The 25,327-nt window shown below is 36.6% G+C and overlaps 1 protein-coding gene across 1 annotated transcript in view; it reads right to left on the reverse strand.

Annotated features, from left to right (window-relative positions):
* LOC139727033 (uncharacterized) overlaps nucleotides 1-25,327 on the reverse strand; it is a 45,454-nt gene that overhangs the window by 4,937 nt on the left and 15,190 nt on the right. The window contains exons 2-3 of the mRNA XM_071638013.1: nucleotides 14,523-14,610; nucleotides 13,680-13,755 (exon numbers count right to left, since the gene is read on the reverse strand). Of these exons, the coding sequence (XP_071494114.1) occupies nucleotides 13,680-13,755; nucleotides 14,523-14,610 (164 nt within the window). The remainder of the gene's footprint in view (nucleotides 1-13,679; nucleotides 13,756-14,522; nucleotides 14,611-25,327) is intronic.

A 25,327-nucleotide genomic window follows, 5' to 3' on the forward strand; every position in this document is an offset into this window, starting at 1 on the left:
GAAATTTGGCAGACTCTTCCTCCATTTTTTTCTCGGTGAGATATATCCACCTCTCCACACCCCTCCCTCTTTCGCTCTGTCTCCCCCTTGTCATTCGAACATCCACCCTAGAGCGAGGCGTGATTAATGAAGGTATCTCCATCGATGGCACACTTCTCGTGGCAGCCGGAGTCCCGTCCGCATTTTGTGAATTCAGAACTCGTTTGTTTCCCCTGGCAAGCATCGCGCAACCATTTAACCTTAACTCCATCGTTACCATCGGATAGCTGGTGAGACCTGTACTGGTAATGGTATTTTGAAATGATGGCACCGACAGAGTTAAAGATATTCCTTGTATATCGTCAGAGGCAAAGGGAGGCCGAAGGAGAGGGTGACAGAACCGAACGTGTCAGTCCGCCTAAAGGAATGGTATATAGTTTTGGTTGAGATGGGGACTCAGATTTTTTTTTTTGGCGAAATGATTATACTTTTTTAACGAAAATCTGTTTTTCGGATCTCTCGGCCATTCTGAAACTATTTTCAGAAAATAAACTTTAATTTCCTCTTAGAGTTGTATGCTCTGTTATATTTCATATAAGCGGCTTCTAATTATCTCGCAAAAAGTCAAAAACTGACTCCCCAGCTCATCCAAAACCTATATCATCCCTTTAATAATTCCGATTGGTCTTAAAGGGAAACTTCGTTCTGTGTTGCCAAAGCTGAATTTTGAGAGTGAAGTCAAACAAAGAGACTAATAAAAAGACGAGTAAAGGTTTGATGCAGAATGGAAAAAAGAAATCTTCAAGCTAGAGATTGTTGTGCAAGTAGGTGATATTCATCACAATAACTTAATGACGACCATTTTCATGGTGGCGATATCACGACACCAAAAGTGTTAAATCAGTGTGTACAAAATGGTATGTTATGAAATATTATTTCAACAGTTAAGCAATTGATTGTATGTCATTCCCCTGTATGAAGTTGTCAGGCTCAATCCTTGGAAATCCAGAACGGTTCGATGCGAAGAATTTAATTTCTTTTCTTCTTCTCCTCCTCCTCCTTCTTCTTCTTCCCCTTTTCTTCTTCTTCATCTTCTTCTTCTTCTTCTTCTTCAAATTCATGTCTAAAGTACAATAATAATATATTTGCGTACATGATATTGTGAAACAGGAAAGTTGTAGGGTCATCAAAATTATACTCATTGTCTAAAGTGAAATAAGTCTCTGTAATCTGTCTCACTGTGCTGGGAAGACATGTAAGGCTTTAAAGTCCCACAAGTAGTTTTCATCTTCTCAATTTTTGCTGGATATCAGTAAACTGATTGTTCGGTTCGTGAAATTGTAGTCCGGGAGCCGTTTGTGTGTTTTGAGTGCTGATTGGTTCAGACAACCCCACAGCATTGTGTACACACTGTGAAAAGTCCCTAGCACCGAAAGGGTTAAAAGTATTGTTACCCCCGCAAAGGGAGGAGGTTATGTTTTCGCTACCGTTTGTTTGTTTGTCCGTGTGCAAAATAACTCCAAAATTTGCGTATGTCTTTAGATGATTTTTGCAGGTAAGGTTGAAAATGACACAAGGAACAGATTATTAAATTTTGGTAATGATTAGGAAACTTTTATGGATTTTATGAAGGATTTTCGATATTTTGACAGGTAGGGTCAATGAACTTGGGAGCAAGCTGCGCATTTTTGAGGTTTTCATACGCGCATTGAAGTGCGCGCCTCGCAGTTGAGGATTGATGACGTAACGAAATTAGGCTTCTATGTTGGGAATTCGAGCGATTTTTAGCATGCATACGTGTGAATGGAAACAGATGAAAATCACTGATCTCTATGGAAGAACAAGATCATTGATGGGTTTAGCTGCTTGGCGGAGGTCTACGCTCTCAGTGCTTCTCTAGTTTACCATTGGGAGCAGTGATTTTAAAAATGTTCGAGTTATCACATTATCTATGCATAAGTGCACGTTAGTTGTATCGCATAACATCCTATGATATACAATTTTTGCAATAAAGCCTAAAATGTAAGGAAAAATCACAATTTTTCTCAATAAACCGTGACTGTAGACGGTTTATTCTAGAAACAATGTTATTATAGATATTGTTCATATTTTGTATATTCATCGATACTTACCATTGTTCATAATGTTTTAAATCTTTTTACATCGATTGTTTCTATTCCAAACTCGCATTTTAGAACTATTTTGAAGCACTACAGCTGGGTCTTTGTTTCATCTGCAAATGGTAAAAAATGCCTTTAAAGGTTAACTTGAGGATGGATGGAGTGTCTTCTAATCTTCAGATGATAACGCGTCTTATCATTCTTTTGCAAGCCCTAAGAATTGCCCATTATGCGGACTGTAAATGTTGCCTTTCAAGCAAATTTACCAGAGCCCTCCACTAAAATATACTTCCTCACATTCTTAGCGAAAAAACCCTCTTATATTCATTCAAAGACAGTCGAAAATACCATGTTCTTTCATTGCCACCTGGTGCCCGTACAGTTGCATAAAAGTTGCTATTATGGTAACTTTGCCATCCAATGGTAACTACCATGGCAACAATACTCAACAGCCAATCAAAATCAAGAATTCCATCGAAGTTACCATTGGATGGCAATGTTACCATAACAGTAACTTTTGTGCAACGGGCCCTAGAAGGAAGACTATCCGCTCCCAATCGTAATGAGAAAATGTTAAATCTCTTACGTGTACATAACATCTCAAGTTTACAAACACCCATTTTGAATAGCAAAACCTGTTTCAAGAAGAAATCCAGAGCAGTAGGAAAGACTAAAAATTCTACGTAAAACAATAGAAATTTGATCGAAATCGATTGAAAGTAAAGCAAATTTTGAAATTATTGATTTTCGCTCATCTTTACAACACAGTTTTTGAACAGTCAATATGAATATGGAAATGCTGCATTGATGATGTCATCTCCTCACGATTTGTCATACATATTGTACATAAGATTTTAAAATTTCCTCTTTTTGTGGGGTTGTTTGTTTGTTTGTTGAACGCAATCATGATCTAGTCTCAACTTCTGTTATGTCTGAGTGATCATACGTTTCACTGATGTCCGAGTCTCATTCGTTGCCCACCGGGCTTCATTTGAAAAACACGAATAGGCCTAGCACAGATCAGCGAATTATGTGCATCGAAGCGTAAGTTCACCGGTAATTGTCATATCCGTGAGATTTTTCAGCTTTGTGAGCACTTACATAGAGATTAGTGAAAGAGCTATAACCAAATTCTTTACGGGGATTCTCGTAAAACATGTCCAAGCCAGGCCAGCCTTCTCACGAAATATATACCCCACCCTACCGGGTCTTTAACGCTGCATGTGAAATCAGTGTTCGACGATTTTGTACGTGTTGCATACACTGCAAAAAGTCCAGTGTTAAATAGTGAACACCGAGCTGGTTTTAAATCTTCGGTGCTCATTTATGGTGTTAAATCAACACCTCCGGGTGTCATTTCCAGATTTTAAACTGTTTTTTGAAGAGTTTCTTAGTAACTGCACTTCTTGTTGATCTTTGATTTAAACAAGACGATCATGAATTTTACATTAGAATACTAGATTTTTGAAAAAATGTGAAAATAAATTTACACCAAAGTAACACCAGCTGGTGTGGTCTCTTATTGAAGCTGGACGGGTGTTAAACCATTGATATTAACACCAACAAATATCAAATCAACACCATGTGGTGTCATTTTTTAATTAACACCAGTACAGTGTCAAAATAACACCAGGTACAGTGTCAAATTACTGGAACACCACGAAGTGTCAGGTGAACACTTTTCAACACCATCACAGTGCATTTTCTACACCTGTGGGTGTGGTCCTCTATTGAAGTTTGATCGGTGTTAGATTTAACACCCTTGGTGTTAAATCTAACACCGATGTTTTTACAGTGTAGGTCGGTATTATAGGCATACAAACCCAGGTTTGAAAACACTTCATGAGGAGACTACACATGGCAATGTCTTTAATTCACTTCATAAGATAAACAAACGCAAGCCACTGAAATGTCAAAGTGGATCCCTAAAGTCACCCCTCCCCCACTCCTTTGAGCTTTCATCGCAGGTTGTCCAATCTTCCAGGTGATTTCACCGCCGCCATCCAGCGGGCGGACCGCAGTGCCGCCCCGTTCCCCCGGGAAGCCGCGAGAGGGCTTTGCTCGCGCACGATCGCACCGGTTTAATGGCGGTCTTTAGTCACCCGTTTGCTCATGCGTGACCGACTGCATGAGGGACACGGAAGCAACCGACGCAATTATGGACTGAGCGTTTTAGGTATGTGATATGTGCATATGATTGTAATAATTAGCTGCGTCAGCTACTACAGTACATAATATATTATATAGATACGTTTACCAATGCTGCTACTACACCTCGAGCACAAGAACACGAGTTAGTATTCTCTAAAAAAGCAAAAGTATATACTTTTTTTTTGTCACCATTGCAAAGCATACACAGTTTGTATACATTCACTTTATGATTTGTATGTCCTACAAATTGTGAACAATATGACTTATGAAATGTAGGTTATTTACATTTTTTTTTGTATTATCGTTTGTTTGATGGAAATAAAACGCAAATGAATTGAACTACAATAAACCTGTCAATTGTTAACAATGATAAATGCATACATTGTAATTGTAATATCTTTTGCTGGACGGAAATAGAGCACAACTGAATGAATTTGAAAGGAAGTGAAACTACATTGCTTTTTTTTTAAATTCCTGTCATGTTACAACTCAAATGATTATATCATGTATGAATATAAACATAACAGAATGAACGTATTTTATCATTTTTCTCTTTAGTTCATAATTCTGTACCTTGTCTTTTTCACGCCTCACAGACGAGTTTGCTGTCTCTGTTGAACGTTCTTGTTCTTTTTGTTTTGTCTAACTGTTATGTTAGTCTTGTTTCATTTTGCCTTTTCTCCTATTTGGAAATGACACCCAGAGGTGTTGATTTAACACCATAAATGAGCACCGAAAATTTAACACCAGCTCGGTGTTCACTATTTAACACCGGACTTTTTGCAGTGTAGATTCTCCTTTAGTCGTGTTATTGCTGTCCCAGTCTCGTTTCATGTTCGTTCGTGTGTATTTGTCTCTATTGTTGCTCTGTCATCTGAGTGGGCGTCCATGCATTTTTCTGTGCTTCCTATCGAGGTTCTTTTGCAGAAGGGCCCAGGTTTTACCAGCTTTGTCTTTTCAGAGGGCCCTTCAATTTTTCGCATTTTTGCGTATTGTTTACTTCACATTGATCACTACAGTTTTCATGACAATGTATGATTACTATAAACCTGGTTCCACAATCATTAATTGTGTATACTTTTTCACTTCACCTTGTTTTGCTTACCTTATTCTCTGTTACTAAAGAAAGTGATATGTATTATGTTTTTTCAAAAATAAATAAAACTTCGAACTGAATTAAATTCAATCGAACTGCGCAACATATATAATTTTGATCACCCTTGTCTTATTCGTATTATTAAAAACAAAAACTATAGTCCGCATTGAAAAGTCCTTTTTTCGTAATGATTGATCACCGTCCGACTCGGAGAAGGTGGCAATATGAGTGTATTCCTTATTATTCGATTTTTGTTGTGTTAGGAGGAAAAATCAATGGGGGAAATAACTGTCAGGTATGCATGTATCTTTATACATTATGCAGGGAAAGTAGGCCCACTTGCTTTTGCTATAATTGCTTGGCCGATTTTGATTTAGAAAAGCTCTAGAGAAGTTTGTGACGTGTTTCCAATCCAGGACCTTCCAATGGCGACAATCTTTTTGATGAAAGGAGAAACCCTGTCTAAGGTAACAAATCAATGCGCCCAAACTGTCCCTTTCCGTTGGAGTACAACCCCTGTTCCTTAAGCTCTGCATGTATAAAGCTAAGTACCGTCATTATTCCTACTATCATCTGACTATGACTGTTCCTGTGTGATACACTCTTATATCTGAGGCATTTGATATCATTGCAAACCGAGGGAAACAACCTGGCACCAAGTATTGTAGTATGTTCGGCTTACACCTCACTTGCGAGAAATTTCCATGAGCGTGGCGCTGAGTCCACAACAAACGAGGTTTCATATTTCCGCGTATATGCATTAATAGCAAAATGGTAATATAATTCTCTACGGGCCAGACGACGCACTTTCGGTCTTAAGGGAGTAAAAGCAGGGAAGGAAAAGTCGGAGGAGGAGATCGTTATGATCACTCATATAGGCCTACCTCACGTCACTTCTCCTTGGTATCGACAACCTTCACGTCTGTAACGAGTAAATATCGTCGCACTTCACCTTGTCACGCTTCATTACAGTGCACACCTGTACGCTCTATCTTCAACATGCTGAATAGGAGATGTTTGACTCCTGACTGGGAGCGACTGATAATATGTGCACCGTTTGCGTATTCATACCGGCAATTTGAGCGCGTTCGTGGTTAGAGTGCGTGGAAATGGAAGAAAGGTACATCCAGCACTACACACAACAGTTGTCAGCCATAGCAGCTTTTTAGCTTTGTAAAGCTAGTAACGGCAATGGTTCTGTGAGTTATCGGCCCCATTTTTTTTCGATTTTACGATTAGCGTGAAAAACGACACAATCAAACACACACACAGACACACACACATACACACACATTATATATGTATTGTGCATGTGACACTATGTATAATATAATTTTCGTTATATTCTGCTCTACTAATGTATCATTTAAGGGACTGTTCTAGAGTTTCCATTTCAGAGTACATGACATTTAAAGGAGAACTTTAAAAATTTCGTAATTTGAAAGAATTCGTCTTCATACGAATGCTCCACTTTCTCTTTCTTAGCATTCTGCATTCACTGAAAACACGATATGTTTTGGAGAAGACTCCCTTTCCCTTAGCCCTTCAAATCCTTCGGTAAATTTGTTGCAAAAAGAAAATATGTCATTTCATTCTCATCAAGGTGAAAACTTTGAGGTTAACCAAACATTCTATATTGCAGAAAGATTGTATTCAACCAGTTAAATATATTACATTTGCACAAAATCGGAAAACAAAATACAAAACAAAATCGAAAGGAGCTTTAAGCTCCTAAAATGTGTTTGCCAATCTAAGTACTAGCTACAAACTTAGAAGCATAATAAAGAATAGCACCAAATTACAAAATAATGATTTCTGGGACTTCATCTTTGAATGTATTTTTCACGTCAGCCTCATGAGGATACCTTTTGACAAAACGTATACGAGCAGGTATTATTGATAGAGGGAAATGGGATAATTTTAGAAAAAAATCCAATTTTGTAATTTTCTGAATCGAATTCACATCTCTCCATCTCTCTTTTCCTTCTTTCTCATTCTTTGCTAACGTCCGGATATTTGGTCACAATGCATTCATTAGCGGCAAGAGTATATTAATCTATTATGGATATTTATGCATCAATTATAGCAGAGAGAGAGAGAGAGACTTATATGACAGAGAGAGAGAGAGATTAATGTGTGTATGTATGGTTGTGTATCTCCTATGACGAACGTCTATGGAGTGTCATGAAGATTAATCACGATACCTTGAGCAGTCCTTGCTGGATTATCAGATAGCGTCTTTGTTGCACTGACAGGTATCGTAATGAATGGCATCCTTGGCGCAAAATACGCTTCCGCAGCATCTTAATGACAAATCCTTAATATCACTACTTGTCAGAGGCGCTGCTAGTGAGTATTTGCTTAACCTATCCGGGCTAGACTTTCGACTTTCTTCATGACACTCCTTAGACACTCCTGAGACATTTTTTTTTTCTTCACAGAATGTATAAATATTTTTGTATAAACTATGCCTCATCCTGTAATGACTACAGACATGAGCATTTTTTTTTTGCTACATGTGTATCATTCGAGAAAATGCATGTCATAAAACGTATTTCTAACGTATTTCTTCTAGTATATTCTGTTGAAGACAAGTGAAAATAAATTTTGAATTAAATTGAATTAAATTGAATTGAATTTGAATTAAGTTGAATTGAATATGAATTAAGTTGAATTGAATTAAATTAAACTAATTCGAATTGAATTGACTTGAATTGACTTGAACTGAATTGAATCAAATTGAATTAAACTGTATTGAATTGAACTAAATTGAATAATGTTGTATCTATCGCGGGGCCCTGTTTTGTCATCGTGTCCATTTCTGTATATAGTTATCCTGTGACAATGCAGATTTGGAAGGGGGGGGGGGGCTGCATTTCCAATGTTGAGAGCCAAATACGAGTATTGCTGTTTTTCTCACCACGGTCAGTGTCCTCATTCATACAAGTAATTAGGTCTATAGTTTAAAAAAAATGACAGAAAACATTCGAGACATTCTCTTAGTTGACAGTACTCTGTGAAGCTCAGCAAGCCTATTTATCATGAAGCAATTTTTTCGCCTTTTCTCACTGTAGTATGACAACAGCTGTGAGGATCAAATAATAGATATATACACATACATTTTGCATATATATATATATATATATATATATATATATATATATATATATATATATATATATGATATGATATGTTTCTCTTTCTCTATTGTATTGGATGAAACTTTTACGGTTGCTACAGTTTAGAAATAAATGGTTTTGCTTCGTTTTCTTTTATTTTTGTCCTGTACGTTAAGCAGAATATGCAGGCAGTGCTAGGATATGTTAATAAAACAAACCAATAGATCTCACGATCGTTATTTGCGGATGTTCTTTTTTTTTATTTCTCCCTCTCCCAGGCGCATTATTGCCCTCCTCGAACATTTACATTGCCTTTAGTGCATCAAATTGATCTTGTGTCTGTCTTTCAATCTACCCTGCTATCTTCACCTCACACTATCAGTCTGTCATTAGATCCGACTCCCCCCCCCCCCCCCCATAACCATGCCATAACACACACACACACAGATACAGCCACACACACACACACACACACACACACACACACACACATACTAACACACACACACACACACACACACATACAGCCACACACACACGCACAGATACAGCCACACACACACACACTTTCAAATGAACGATCGGACTGGAAGAAGTCAAGCTCATCACGTGACCCAGATTCCGAGGGATCCTAGGAGTGTCACATGAAGAGACTCTCACGTATATTTGAGATCACTGGAGGGAAAGATTTAAAGAGTAGTTGCTAGATCTGTACGATAAAGGCATTGTTTATTATTTACAGATAAAACAAAAACCCAGCTTTAGTGCTTAAAAATAGTTCTAAAATGTGACTTAGGGATAGAAACAACAAACTGTAAAAATTTGAATCAGTATAATTGATGTTAAGTATTGCTCAATATGTAAAATCTGAACAACAGTTATTTTTCTGGACTAAACCGTTTACAGATACATTTTAGTGAGAAAAATTATGATATTTGGGCTTTATTGCGATTTTTTAATATATGGTAAGATGTTTGTGCTACAACTGACCTATAAATAGGCATCAAGTGTGATATCTTTTTTTGTTGTTGATGTTGTAATCACTGCTCCCAATGGTAAGCAGTACCTTTAATGTCCATGAATGATTCATCTCTGAACTACGCATGGAAATTGATGTGTTATGTTCTTCTGTAGAGAGCGTTCCTATTACATTAATTTCTTGTCTTCCTTGTCTTTAGATGAGAAGTAATACAATAACATAGACTTTTCATCCGTCAGAAATACCAACTTCAGTGTTTACAATTAGGGATATTTTGTCTATCCTCGCGCGAAATTAATAGGAAGACACATGCAACTCACTCATTCACTCACACACATACATATATACACACACAAACACAAGCACACACACGCCACCACCACAGCAATAATTATAAAAAAAAGTGTTGGTTTTGAACGACAAAAATGACATCCGTTAACAGGGGAATGGAATCATCGAGAAGCGTGATGACATAATTACAATTGATGTAGTCAATGTCACTTTGTATAATCATGTCATTTACAGTAATATCATAAATTATTTTAAGATAACTATTGATATGATTATCGTCATTATTGCAACTAAAACAATACGATTTGTTTTTATCAATGGCACAACTATTTTCATTTCAAGTATTGGTATGTGTCCATTCATTTTTGACAGAGTTAAAGGAATATTTCACACGGCTTTAATAATTTTGCATCATCGGTGATTACATAGTACGCATATCTCGATGGTGCCATGTATAGATTTTTGGAATTCATTGTGGTCCTTTAACAGAGAAACCAATGCTCTGAAGAACCTAAAACTTACACTGAACAAGGATGATGACGTAGGAGGCTAACATAGGCCCATTCCAATTATGCAGCAATATAAATTCCATTGCAATACCACTTGCAGAAAAAAGTTCACCTGTGTACACTTCACGCATGCTTTTTTCTCTTTTCTGCTTCCTTGAGCACCCAATCATGCATTTTTATGTGAAGCTGTTATTTACGTCATCATCCTTGTTCACTGTGATTTGTTATGAATCTTGAAAACATCCTTATTCCTCATCCCAATCACTCTAAATTCTGAAAATCTGTACACACTATAACCGCTCTATAACTGTTCAGATGCGGAATTAAAAAAAAAAAATCATTTTGAGGTTTCCTTTAACTTCATTCAGCTGTACCGAGAGGACGCAGCTACGGCAGTTCACCGCCATTGTCACTCACTGACTAAAAAAACAGCGGATGTACAGGTAAACCCAGACGAGACATGCGCTTAGCTATACGTGTTGTTGAAGGCAGTTGTTTGGAGACATGATTGGTTTTGCTCGAAATCAAACTCGCCCCTTGTCGCCCGCCCACTCTGGAAAAAGCGGAATGCTGTATCCGATTTCCATTTTGACAATCTCCAATGCGTAGGATTTGATTATGGCGGTGACGAGTAGGCTGTACAGTAAAACGCAGTCTTTAATGCATATTTGCAAAACTACATGTCTTGTTTGGTAATTCGCTTTTTTGTATTCATATTGTATACAAATTATTCAGGGACATCATTATTGCTAATTCAATTATCGGCATGTTCTTATTATCAGTGTTATCGCTGCTATCGTTGCTACTATCGTCATTATCATTATCAGTATCGATACTTTATGGTCACCATCATTAGTATCACTAATTAACATGGAATTTGTCGTTGTTATAGTTATGTATTCACCACAGCTTAGACTTTCGAACTGTTCAAATTAAAGCCCTATTGCAGTTGTGATTGTCATTTACAATGTTTCATTAGTGCTTTTCCTTTATAGTCTATGCAAGACTTCGGTAGAAACTGATGGTCGAATAACGTTCACGATATTATCCAGTCAAGGATGGCTCAGTATTCTGATTGCTAACAGAAACCATGAGGTGTATATCGCATACAAATAAGGGAGTTGAAAAAACCCCCCGAAATATATCTCTCTACTCTGTACATGAGGAATTAGATATAAGTTTTAGATCCGCTATTCATGAACCCCGTTTCACCTGCATGCAGGTGATTCTTTTTTCTTCTTTTTTTCTTTTTTTTTTTTTGGGGGGGGGGGGGGGATTTGGCGGGGCGTCGTGAGAAGCAGTTCTGGTTTCGACCTTTAAGGCTGCGTGCCCGGGATGACTCGGGTATCCGATCTCGCGAACTTGCCGGCGGTTAGACGAGGACCATGACTTGCGCTGGTGTATATACAGTATATTCCACATAATATATATTACATATGCACAGTGCTGTATCACGGAGAGAATGCTGTCGTGTAACATAGTATCTCCTTTGTGTTTCTCTTCTATTTTAATTTCTCCTTCAACGTACTCCCGTCTTACACGCAATGCGAGATGCCGATTACATCCCCCGCGAATTCGGCACCGTCCTGAGCTGTATACATGCTTTGCGCAGCTGGTCATGATTGTACGCGGATTCAGGGAAGGTAAAGTCGACACAGGTGAAACCTACCGCAGCTAATCGATGATAACATGATGCGATAAATACACCAATGTGATGACGTCGTATACTGGTCGCGGATAATGGAATCAGCAATGAAAACGAAGACTGTTGTTTCGAGAATAATGAGTGCTTACCTGCTTCTGTGTTTACTTTGTGTGTGTTTTTTTTTCAACTGACAATGATAGAGGATATGGTTATTGATGATGCATCAGGGTGAAGTAAAATAGTACATAAAGTGAGTACAAAAATGAAGGGACCTACTAAAAGCACAAAGCTTGTAGAATGTGCATGGACCTTCCGGAAAAGAACATCAATAGGCAGCACAGAAAAAAAAAAGTCTGGAAGCCCACTTAAAAGACAGAGTAGCAAACAAACACACATACACACGCTCTAAGAAACACAATTATGATGATGATCAAATTCTATGGAGTGTGTGTGATTGAGCGATGAGTATTAGCAGAAATAACGGCGACTACATTTTGTTGCATTTCTTGAGTGTCGCTCCAAGTTCAACCGTACAGTTTAAACCATGCATCCGTGGCATTATTGCTGTCAGTGCACGCGAGTTTCGAATTGAAGACCGAGTCGAATCCTCCGTATGCGTTGCAAGACTAATGATAACAGACAGCTATACTGTGCGTGCAAGGAAAAGTGAATTGCCTTTCCCGCTTTCCAGATGATGATGTACACGGCGTATGTATACAAACGACAAGATTGATAATCCCAGCTCTATGAAATTACGAGAGATGTATACATTATTCAAATGCACATTTCCATATATTGTGCTTTTTCAATTGTAAATAATGTGTCGATCTGCGGATATTTGTTATGACTTTTTTGTTTTACCAATAGGCCGAAAAGATCTTAATATCACTGAATTAAGAGAGGAATGTTCTCGCAAACAGATAAAATTTGTTTCACACCCGCCCTTTCTAATTATCTTTATAATTCTCTCTCAAGTTCCTTGCCTGTTGTTGTTGTTGTTTTTGTTTGTTTGTTTGTTTGTTTTTGTTTTGTTTTTGTTTTGTTTTTGTTTTTTTTTTTTTGGGGGGGGTTGCAGCATATATACATGTAGAGGTCAAGGTATTCATTCATCTATTCACATATAAAGTATAAAATCCTGGCTGCATTTACCTTTTACGTAGCCTTGCAGTTCATTTCATTCATCTTTCGGAAGAAAAAAAAAACATGGGCTATGGTTTCTACGTGGATCCACCCTTATTAACTCGCTCACTATATAGACAATTCTTCCCTAGCAGGGAGCGTTGCCAAGCATAACGATAAACTCTTGATATCAACATAGGCCCCTAGCTTTAAGAGTTGAAATACAGCTGACACGTGAAAGAAGTCATATTATGTACATATTTCCCGATACTGCACGCGTAGTGACGCGGCAAGCATGCATTTCTGATTCCTAGCTGTGCGCTGAAAACCAGCATTACTGATTTACTAATTACTGCATTTTGTTGACGCCAAACTATGACCAGTACGTCCTTTCCGATCTGTTTTGCCACATCCGTGTGGGTTTACCTTCAATGTAACGTTGCAAACGTACTATAACTATACAGGTCTGAAGACCCATTATGTTTTATGCATTACGCGATATCATACTGTTAACAGCCGTCTCTCAAGAGTGCTATTGGTTCGCTCAGATTCTTATTGGTTGTTGTTGGCTTTATTTTTCATGTTCTTTGTAATTCATCTGAAAACACATTAGAACTTGTTGGAATGATCGTGTTATCTAGAAGCGGGGAGGAGGCACGGAACGCACATACCTGGTTTCTTCGAAGGGCGTGCCGGCGTCTTCTGCGGCGTTCCTCAGCCTCTTTCCTCGCCTTTCGCACTCGACTCCTGTATCAATCAGACAAGTGCATTGGCTAACTTACGACATAGGTAACCATAGCAACGCACTTCTATCCAAGGAGCCCATTTAAAAGAAGTGATCAGCTCATTTCTGTTCAGTCATATGGCTGCATAAGCGTTCACGTGCGTGTAAATGTGTGGGCTTGGTTGCAGGGACTTAACGGAGTTATTAAATCTTAAAATTCTGTATTTCTTTTCTTAAGATCAGACCGCTCTTATGATAGTACGTAAGACAGGCATTACAAATACATTACATGTATTACGTAGATTTACAACTATGACTCTAAAAAAAACAGTGTACAAACTTTTAAACCCGATTCAATAATAGACGTACACACCCACAACCGCCCAAACACACATATACACCGAGTGTAGGTCATATATAAACATACATAAATATTAATACATGAAATAATATCATGCACCTTTGATTTGCAACTTTTGTGATTATACTCGTTTTGAACATAATTATCTAGAATATGTATAGTCTTGTTTTCTTATAACATGATATCTTTTACACACTTTTTTATGTCTTTTTGTTAAGAATAAGAATGAATGCATAAAACGAAATGAAGTATTTATTGAATGTATAATTTTATGAAGAAGTTGATCGCAAAACGGTTTAATTGCCATTTTTAACAAAATTTTATCGCAAGATGAAGCTCAGAACAATATCATTTCATGTGATATAATAGCTATTACATAACGAGGAATATTCTTGAGTACGATGGTCAACATTTCGTGGACAAACTCACCCGATTCGAAGCAACAGTGCCGTGAAAGCAAAGCAGCCGATTACGATGGACAGCGATGTGATGAGAACCACGTTGGCCCAGGACATCCCTACAGGACACAGAATGGGAGAATTTCATTTTTACAAAACCGGTAGAATAAGATTATCAGGACATCAAGAGGAGGGAAGGGGGGGGGGAGAGAAAAGGAGTGAAAGAGGATGAGAAGAGAGAAAAGGAGACTGCAAGTGAGAAGCAGAACAGAGTAATAACATCATTCTAAAACGCATACTCTGATGACTGTCACGAATCTAATTCCAATATATTGCTCATGAAAATATGATTTCAAAAGAGCATTTTTTTTTCAATTTACGTACAATGTTAATTAACATCTAGCTGATAACTTTACTCTTGATATCAAATGTATATGGGTGAGAATTTTGAACGATGTACAATTGCCAATTTTCGCACCTTATGACATTCTTTCCCTTAGAACACGCCAGGATGATCTAAGAAACCAGATTTTTTCATGTCATCTCAAGGATTGGTAAATTTCCTTTCAGGAAATATATGGTTTGGTTGACTTTTGCCTGATATTTTTCATTTTGACAAGGACTTCAAGCGTAAAAATACGGTAAAAACGCTATTTTCACAACAATTTTTGTTTTTCAAACTAATGATGTGCATTTTTAATGGTACGTGGCATCTAATATCTGACCATGTTCTGGATCTGACATATCATGGGTATGAACCACAAAATTATAAGAACTTTATGAGCACGTATAAAATCACAGAGAACAATTGAAATATCAAAGTCCTAAACAGACGAACGTCCGTGGTGCTTTTATTTCTATCGCTGCTGCAAATTCTACTTTGTTGTCCCAACTGTAATGTATACGAAAATTTGGTGTTCCACCAAATGAACATATCCTGCAAAAATTGTACGTCTGCTGGCTATACATGGGACGTAATATTCTTTTATGTAAAATTATACTCAGTTTTCGTCACGGACGTGCTTCCGCTATTTTCTAATAAAGATCGTATCCCATTAAACGCTATTGGTGATATTGTTCTGAGTTGTAATCAACTAAGATCTAGCCACACGATAATATGTTTGTTTTGAGTTTCTGTCCATCCTTTGTCATATAGGAACCGAAATTATATTTTTAGACGAACCTCCGAGAAAAAAAGAACGTCCGTGATGATTAAAACGTTTTCGAGTGGGACACCATCTTGCTTTGATGACGAAGGTGCATTTTACCTTTGGCTCTCTAGCCGAGGAGCTGTATGTTATTTTTGGAGCGGACTGAGGCTTGTCCGCAGTTTATGGACCTTGCAATTTACCGAAAACAAAGCAAGTAATTAATATTTTCTCTGAAAATTCACCTCGTGACCCCCCTCTGAGCAATACATATGTTGTAAGGATGTCAAATTTCTTATAATTTGCATTGACAATACCTTTTCAATTTTTTGAAAGAGTTAGGAAAGCTAGGTACTCTCTGCCGATTAGTTATCCGTCCGGGAACAACATGACCCTATATCCTGTAGAACGAACGTCCGTGACAATTCCAGCGAACGTCCGTGACGTATGCAATCCCTTCGATAGGGATAACTTGTCCCGAAAGTGTCCTGTATTCTTTAAAACTTTTAGCTCTAATAGCCACAAATAAAGTTTTACAAAGTAAATAATGAGTTTAGGGCAGTAGTTTCAGAATTTTTAAGGCGTTATGTGATCATGATGAAGAAACAGTTGAAAATTTACTCATAATTTTACGCTTGTTTTCCCTCTAATTATTCAAAAACAGCTAAACACTGAAAACAAAATTATAGGAAAATGGAATTTTGCGTAATCTGTAATTTCTGTGCATTTAAATTTCTTTCTAATGAGGATCTGGAGACAATTTGTACTGTTACAGGTTCTGAAAGTTTCTCTCACGGACGTTCTGTACGAGAAAGGAAATTGCTGATAATTACAAATATATCACTGCACATAAAGTTAATGTTAGTTGAAAATATTACCAAATCACCGAGCCGCTCATACCCAAAAGTGAATAATGTTCAGCACTCAATATACTTGTAATAACAAAAGGAAAACGTTTTGGTCACGGATGTTCGTTGGTAGAATAAGTCAATGGATTACATAGTAGGAGAAAGAGGATCAGTGCCACTTTTTAGTGACAGGTGCGCCAAGTGTTTATCTTTTGAGTATGGTAGCTGCCGTCTCAAACAGAACACATCCAGTTTGGGCCTCCATAACGGACGTTCGCTGTAATTGTCATGATATTAAATGCCTAAATTCATTCTTATTTTTCTCTTCATGACGATTTTGCTCTCATTCCCTCAATAGCCTGGACATGCTGCGACCAAACAGAAAACAGAAACGAAGCAAAACAAACCAAAACAAATCCGAAAAGTGCTACGTAATCACATGCAGGATAATGACGGAAGAAGTCTGTAATGGGCATGTGTTGAATAAAAAATGGAAAAGTTTGAAAAGGACGTGGAAGCAGTTGAATAAAAATGACTGAGAAACAGAGAAAGGATCGAGCTCCAACACACAGAAAAAGGAATTGCCAGTGCACTCCCGTTGTACCACCTCTGGGGAAGTTTTTGTTTGTTTGTTTATGTTTTTTATTCATCGAAATGCCGTCACAAGCGAACAAAAATAATGCAGTATATAATTATTGTCTGATGAAAACAAACAAATCCTCCGCTTATCATCACATGGTCTTGTTTTATACTCATCAATGAAAAGCAATGTTCATTTGTAATTCTTTCCAAGATTTTTTTTTTTTCATTTTACACTTAAGAGACAGAGACATCGTCAATTTGTTTGTGCTTTTGTGCATACTTTGAAAACACATGTTAAAAAAAGTAATGATTAAGAATAGGTTTAAGGTTGCATTTTGATACGTTCGCTCTTCCTAAGATTCGTTACTCCGATGTCCAAAAGTTTGTTATTCCGAAAATGAAAACAAAAAGTTTGTAGTTAATTAAGGAGGTTTGTTATTAAAAATTTTCTTATTCCGAAAGTTTGTTAGTCCGAAAGATAACGATTAAGGATCATTATTTTAGGTCCGTTCTTCTAAAAGTGGAAAGGGCCTGATATTCGTTTAGGTGAAAACGGTTATTATGAGGTTTTGAAATTTGGAGGATTTTAGTTGTTAACTTGTTTCTCCACATTTGGATAAGCGAACATGATTTTTCATGTTCCAATTAATAAACCTTTCGATTAACCTTCGGAGATTCCTATCATTTACCGAATAAAAAAGCTTCATAATTATACGAACTCTATCAATTTTCGTATTGACAAACTGCATGAATAACGAGCCTCCGAAATGACGCGCTACAAAATGTTTATTATAACAAACCATATTGTATAATATCGAAGTCACAAACATCCATCCAAGTAATATGGACTTATTGTGTCTTGTTATGACGAAACTTCGCAGTATCGAACCTATTATAATTTCTGACTAACATAATAATACAAGTGTACAAATTCTCCTCGGTAACTGTGTGTAACACAAGGAGCAAACATAGAGGGATTTCTTCCCAACGTATTCGTTTGCTCTCTCCAGCTAATCTTCGTATTTCTATAACGGAGCACATTTCTGTTGTCTTTCTATGTTAATTCTTTGTCATAATTTTAGCTGTGACCATGTTTGTTATAAGCAAATTTTGCATTGTAGACTTTAGATAACAAATTTAGGACCTGAATCTTTACTTCATGATAACGAAATTTTGACAAATATATTCATTCTCAAGGATGGACTACGTCACTGAGATTACACGTACGTTTGTACGTTCATTTACGAGAGATGGAAAAATTGTTTCCTTTGATTCCTCAGTATGAGAAGATAAACAAGCTTATATGATTGAGAATTGGTAATATCTGTTCAGGATTTTGCAGAGGAGTTTGTTCTCGACATGAAATTGCTGTTTGTTGTGAGTAGAATGCGTTTCCAACTCAAGAGAGCTGCATCTTGTTTGTTCCGAACGTCCGTGAGCTACATGCTAACCTCCGTGTTGAAAACTATGCTATGTTCGTTGGGTTATAGAGACTGCCTAGATCAGATACATCTTAAAAAGGTATGTTATTATTTGGGAGTGGGGATTGAAGTATGGGATAGTGAAATAAGAGGTCAAAATATTGAGTTTCTGTAAAATGCGCGTAAAGTGGAGAAAGTGTTTAGCGGAAGAGCAATATTTCAACAGAAACGACGAATTTAGTTAAATCATCAGTTGTCTACCATTACGTACAGGTTAAGAGTACAAGCTTAATATTCTGCTAGCACGTACACATGTCCCTTAAGATATTTTGTTAGGATTTTGAACTGAATCAGATCTTTGCAAACTATGTTAAATGGTATTCAAGTGTATGTGCTGTACTATTCCTCACGGACGTTCGCTGCTCTGGACATGGTAAACTTCAGCGGTGAATAAAAACTTGTTCCTCTGGGAAAATCCTAGTATAATTGGGTTCATATTAAAGCTTGAGTTATACTCTTTCAGGTAAGATGAATAATTTGGAGAATTGCCTACTTTTTAAATTTTGCCTTGTTTTGGCTCAATTGTACATCGTTCAAAATTCTGACCCATATATTATAGGTATAAGTATATGTATATATATACATATATATATATATATATATATATATATATATATATATATAACGCTATTTCCAGCCATAAGGGGAAATGCGGAATATATAGCAGTTTGGGGGAATTTTGATAAAAAGCATAATGATATTAATAAAAAGTGCAAATACTGCCTTCTTTGAAAAAAAAAATGCATTAATATGTGCCAAATGAAGCAATGAATTGACAAGAACACAAAATGCATCTTATACCACTGAATTCTGAATGTTTATGAGAAAATACAACTTTTTTACAAAGAAAAACCTATACTTACGTTCCCCCAATGACCCGTTTTCTGTGCACATCCAATATTGTATACACCCAGTTTTTGCATCGCTGACAATCTCCCCTATAAATTGTATTGATGGTACAGTCCTCAATCTACACACACTACGCTATCTGTGTCCTACTGTGGAGTAGCCCTTAGGCCCCAAATCACTGATAAGGCATTGAAAAATACAAATTTTCACATTTTAATGAATACATGACTGCTTTTTTTTTTTTAGGAGAATGAACGTCCGACACATCAAGTTTTCACACATTAGTATACAATTATCATTATACCTATTACTCTTTGTTTTTTATACAGTTTTGTAAATTCTCTTGCTGAAAAAAAAAGCTTCAAAGCTGATAGCAGACTTTTTGCTCTGTTGAAAGAAATAAAATGAAATGAGATCAAGATAAAATCGAAAATATTAGCGCCCTCGAGGACCGATGGAATAGCTATAGGTTCATGCGAGGAGAAAGAAAGAAAGAAAGAATGATAGAAAGAAAGATAGATTGAGAGGAAATGAATGAGGAAAGATAATAGAGATAGAATAAGTGAAGGAAAGGGAGGAGCAGAAAGAGAGAGAGAAAGAGAAGGTTTGAGTGAGATTGTTCAAGCGTCGTTCGATGCTTGATATGCGACGTTTTCATCCGCTGTGAAATCCTCTGAAATGCTCAATGTAAAGTGGAAATCTTAACGGCAGGTGTTTCATAAAGCTCTTTGCGACCTACATGGCAAACTAACTCCCGTAGTTTAATGTACACCACTGCAAGACATTTCAATCACTGAGATACGGTAAATGTTTCCTTTAAGAAAAAAAAAAACAGATGAAATTTGATAAACTAATACAATGATAGCAACAACAAAAGCAAAAACAAAAACGCAACAAACTTTCCATATCAGATTATAGTTTAGTCTGATCTGAATCACACATAAACATTATGTATGAAATAAGGAAGAAAACTTGCTATACCTACAATAAGAGAAAGAGAGAAAGAGAGAGAGAGAGAGAGAGAGAGAGAGAGAGAGAGAGCAGAGCACATGGGTAGTTGTATGCAGGATGTAGGACCGGTATTTCTGTTGGTTGAAGACGGAATATTATCAGCATGTGCAAAAAAAAAAAAGGACAAAAATTAACTCGGTGTCCGAATTCTTGTTTAAGCCTCTTTCTTTATGCACTAGAAAGTTACGATTTTAGTTTTTAGCACAGTTTATTTTTGTATTTAAAAAAAAAAATCGATACTATAGTAGTAACACCAAATACACAACATGCCGAAAAAAAAAATCTAAAAAAAATAGTACATTGCATACAGCAAAAGTTGTACATTGACGGTCATTGTGCCAACACATTGTATTACTATTAGGTACGAGGCGGTACCAGGTGCAAGGTACTGTCATATTCACTAGCTGCTTCGGGTTTTTTTTTCTTTTCTTTTTTCTTTTTTACCTAGCATGAACGCGATATCGAAATATGAAGGGATTACAATGATCCTGGTATCTTGAGTGCCGTCTATATTATGTGCTGAAGGAAAACCGCCGTCGGGGATTCAAACAAAAGGATGTATTGTCAAACAAAACGATGCCATAAAGCATGCGAAAAGTAAAAGTAGTGTTGAGTCTTGAAAATATTTTGCAGACCAATATCATGCATATGAATAAAGTAGAAAATGTATACAACGGCTGAATATTCAGCATTAATTGATCGTTAAGGGGAAATTAAATACAAAAGGGGGAAACATATTGTTCTGAACTACTTAAAAAGCAAGCTACTTGGACAACTCTTACATGCTCCATGTGACATGATTTCGTCATTTTACATGAACAGGAGAGCATGATAAGAATTGTGACATTAATTATTGAGAATAGAAACCAATAGTAATTTCTTTTTTTAATACTTTTATCAAATTACACAAATAAAGCGACAGCAAACCTGCAGTCTATTTTCCCTCGCATAAAAGGGCGCCTCACGTGTAAAGAGGTGCTATTTCTGCGCTGTGTAATTGACCGTGTCATGAATGAACCATGTCTACTTCTCATGCCCCCCCCCCCCAAAAAAAGGAGGGGGTCTATAGGATGGCAGCACATTCATTTTAAATTGTCATTCATCTCATTTCGAGACGAGAATATTCTAGGCATACATATCAGGTAATATTTTAATGCGGTCGCGCTTCTTCTTCTTCTCCTTCTTCTTCTTCTTGTACTATACTGCATTTTCTGTTTTTACCGCGTAAGCCAGTATGGGATATTTTCCCCTCTTTTTTATGGCTTGATTCAAAATGGCTACGGTGCCTTGGTAAAAACATTTGAAAAGGAGTCGGAGGGTCTGGGTAGATTTGACACAAAATGCATGCCTTTCTGCAAGAAATCATTTAAAGAAATCACACCAGCAACTCAATCACTCTTCATTTGAAAATACATAAGAGGCAAGCTGCAGGCACATTATATGCAGCATAATCGCTCTTGTTCGTCTCCTTATTTTAAGGGATGGGAATCAAAATTGGACGTGTTTTCTTTTAATCAAAGATACCACTTTGGTTTAAAAAAAAATACTTAGAGAAGAATATGATAGCTAACTTTAGGGGGTTTTGTACTAACTACCAAAGTTTGCACCAGAGGAATAACTCAGTTTTAAGTATTACTTGAATATCCAAGTATATATATACATATATATATATATATATATATATATATATATATATGTATACAGTTAACAACAAAATTATTCATACCCCTGGGAAATTTTTAGTTTTGAGGAGATTTCTTACAAGTAAATGATGGAGTGACGGTGATTGGGTGTTATATCTCAACATTTCTATTGTTATGCAAATGAGGTGAAACTGGAATGAATGTTAATTTATAGAGGACAAATAAGAGTAAAAGGTTAAAACCCAATCACCATCACTCCATCCTTCACTTGTAATAAATCTGCTCAAAACTAATAATTTCTCAGGGGTATGAATAATTTTGTTGTTAACTGTTATTTGTATATGAAAAAAAAATATATATATACTGTATGATACCTTGCATCTCAAAACCAACAAAAATCACTTGACATGGATTTTTAGTTACGGACAGATTCTAAAAGAGCAAACTCAAAGCTTTAAAATGATGTATAACTCAGCTCAAATGGATACTCCTAACCTAATCTAAATATTGGAAAGAAAGCACACACTCTGGAAAAGAGGCTCTGAAGTACAGAATTTATTGAAGCGCTTAATCTTCACCAAGACGTGCTATAGTAGCTGTGGGATGAATGTGACAAAAAAAAGGATGTAAACCATCGGAGCAACAACAATGACGGGATTATCAGATTAAACTGAAATTATGCACGTTGTATTAACACCCTTTGTCCATGATTACTATTAACTTTAAAAGCAGTAGCATCATTTCTTCTTATGTTATTAGAGTTGAAAGTTAGGAGTGTGCAAAGGTTTTTAAGAAATGAAAAAGGACTCTTCAAGACACACCTTATCACAGTGCTCTACAAAAAAGTGCCCACGAAAAACTGCTAAAAACACAATCTCCTGTCTGTTTTATGATCCCAATCTTTAACACAATAAAGAAGATTTTCTCTTTGAGAAAGTATGAAAAACTCAGAACGGCTAGGTTGACCCATTTTACCTACAATATATTGTATATTTCCAGCCCTCACACAAAATCAAGGCGTGCGACTTTTTGTTCGTTTTGTGATGCACGGTCACATATTGATATACAACAACATAGTCAATGTGTCTTTTGTGTGTTATTTATAACATTTAAGCATGTAGTAAATTTTGATTAATTATCTGTCAGAATGTATACTTTTCTGTTTATGTATTATCGGAATATGTATGTATATGTATATTGCTACATATGTATCTGAATTGTCAAACCATGTGTAAACTGAATTTCCTTTTAGGACAATAAATCAAATCAAACTAAAAAAAAATCAAAATTGTTATTATTATTATTATGTTATTATTATTATTTTTTTTAATTATCATTAATATTATTATTGTTATTATCATTAGTATTATTATTATCATCATTATCATTACCACAAAAAAAAAAATGAATTGATGGTGAAAAACAAATACATTTTGGAGATAAATAGACAAACAGAATCTTCATTTTCACAATTTTGAATCAATATGTTGCTATAAAGAGGTATACACAAAACCCAGGGCCTTGGAAGAAATGTCAACGTATGGGTTTCCATTCTACGTCATGGGAGCTTTTATGCATTACATTTCAGCTAAAACATTGGATTACTGCCAAACAAACGGTGAAGAATTAAGGCTTTGTCACACCCGAACAGAGAGTAAGGTGGTCACGCCGTCATTAAAAAAGCAGTCCAGGGGATTTCGGGGGTGATACAGCTAAAGAAAAGGCTTTAATGAATTGTTCCATATCTAATCAACATTTCTTTTTGCCATGAAACAAAGCCTATTTCCCCCTGAAATGGTTAAATTGCCTAACTGAAAAATGTCGACCATAGAACATGTAAAATGTATTTAGGGCAATGAGTAATGACTTTACCTGGCGTATGATAATGATTGTAATCCATTACTGAACTATAAACGAAATGATCGAAAGGAATCAGGAATCATTTTGTTGTTTCCTATTTTTCCCCTGCAGCAAAGAGGTGGATATCCCACCGGGTACCCGGCCTCATAGCCAACAATAAATTCAAGAAGCCTACCATAGATTTGTATAATAAACAAATAACTCTCTTTTTGTCGTACATGATTTATTATGGCTATCTGTATTCTAATGATTGCTCGTTCGACCACTTCTGTATTCATTTTCGACGAATTGATACGCCAGGGACGACGAAATAAAGGACGCTCAGCACTGGATGACGTATGTTCGCTTTCCCGCCAAAAGTGATCCATCGGGTTCTTGTCACGTGTGATTCAATATTGATAAGCTGCCGGATTTTCGAGATTGGCTGGGTTTGACGAGAGATAATTCAAAGCACGTACGTTTGTTCGGATAGAGAGGCGGGATTGCTCCTACAGTGGACATGGTGGACCTGTGACAGGGTAGAACCGTTAACAAGACAATTCTCGACCTATGAAGAGAGCTGGACGCCAAATGAATTGAAAAAAAAAAAACAAACAAACCCAAAACAACAGCAACACCATGAAAGATTCTGAATAGCATTTCGAGTTTTGTATGTTCTTTCGTATGCTTACCGCTGTTTTGCCACGCAATAATTGTCAGCGAATTCCGGTTTCATTCGATTTGAGAATATGCGCTCATGCGTTTCAAAGAAATCAACGCAAAAAACAAATATAAATCATGGACATATTTACTGAATATGATATGTAAACCTTACTGGTACACACGAAACACACACGGTGTCATCCACACACGCACACCCACTCACAAACCAACACAACCACACGTTATTATGTCGGCAATATCTCAAAAGGTAGTATACCTTTCCAGGAAGTGCCTTTGGGATTAACCAAAATGTCAACTCGAACTAATTTATCTGATTATAGTCGTTGCACAAAGTTAGATACATAGACACGATATAAATCTCCTCACAAGGGACATAATACGCACTGAAGGAATTTGAAAACACTAAATTTAATATTAAAAGAAAAGTTTCCCAAGATAAAGACAGAGACAGGGAAGGGTTCTCTCCTATTTTTGACTATTTCTACAACAGGGGGTGATTCAAACTGTATAAATTCAAAGAAGTGGTCTATACCAATCTGAAACGGAATTTGAGGTGTGCAGAAAAGGTCGCACAATCGTAGTCTTAAACGTACTTGCTTTAGGTAGTATATGGATGATATAAATAAAATCACGTAAATAGCTTGACTGGCTTCGAGGAAATGAAGTGGTGAGATCTGCATGGTATGATTGACCTACACCCCATGATGGTATTGAATGATCTAACCGTAATAATTTTGTTTATAATCTTAGA

The sequence above is a fragment of the Diadema antillarum genome, unplaced genomic scaffold, assembly GCF_040938485.1.
Source record: "Diadema antillarum isolate AM-2024a unplaced genomic scaffold, OU_Dant_1.0 seq00000112_RagTag, whole genome shotgun sequence".
Classification (NCBI taxonomy): Eukaryota; Metazoa; Echinodermata; class Echinoidea; order Diadematoida; family Diadematidae; genus Diadema; species Diadema antillarum.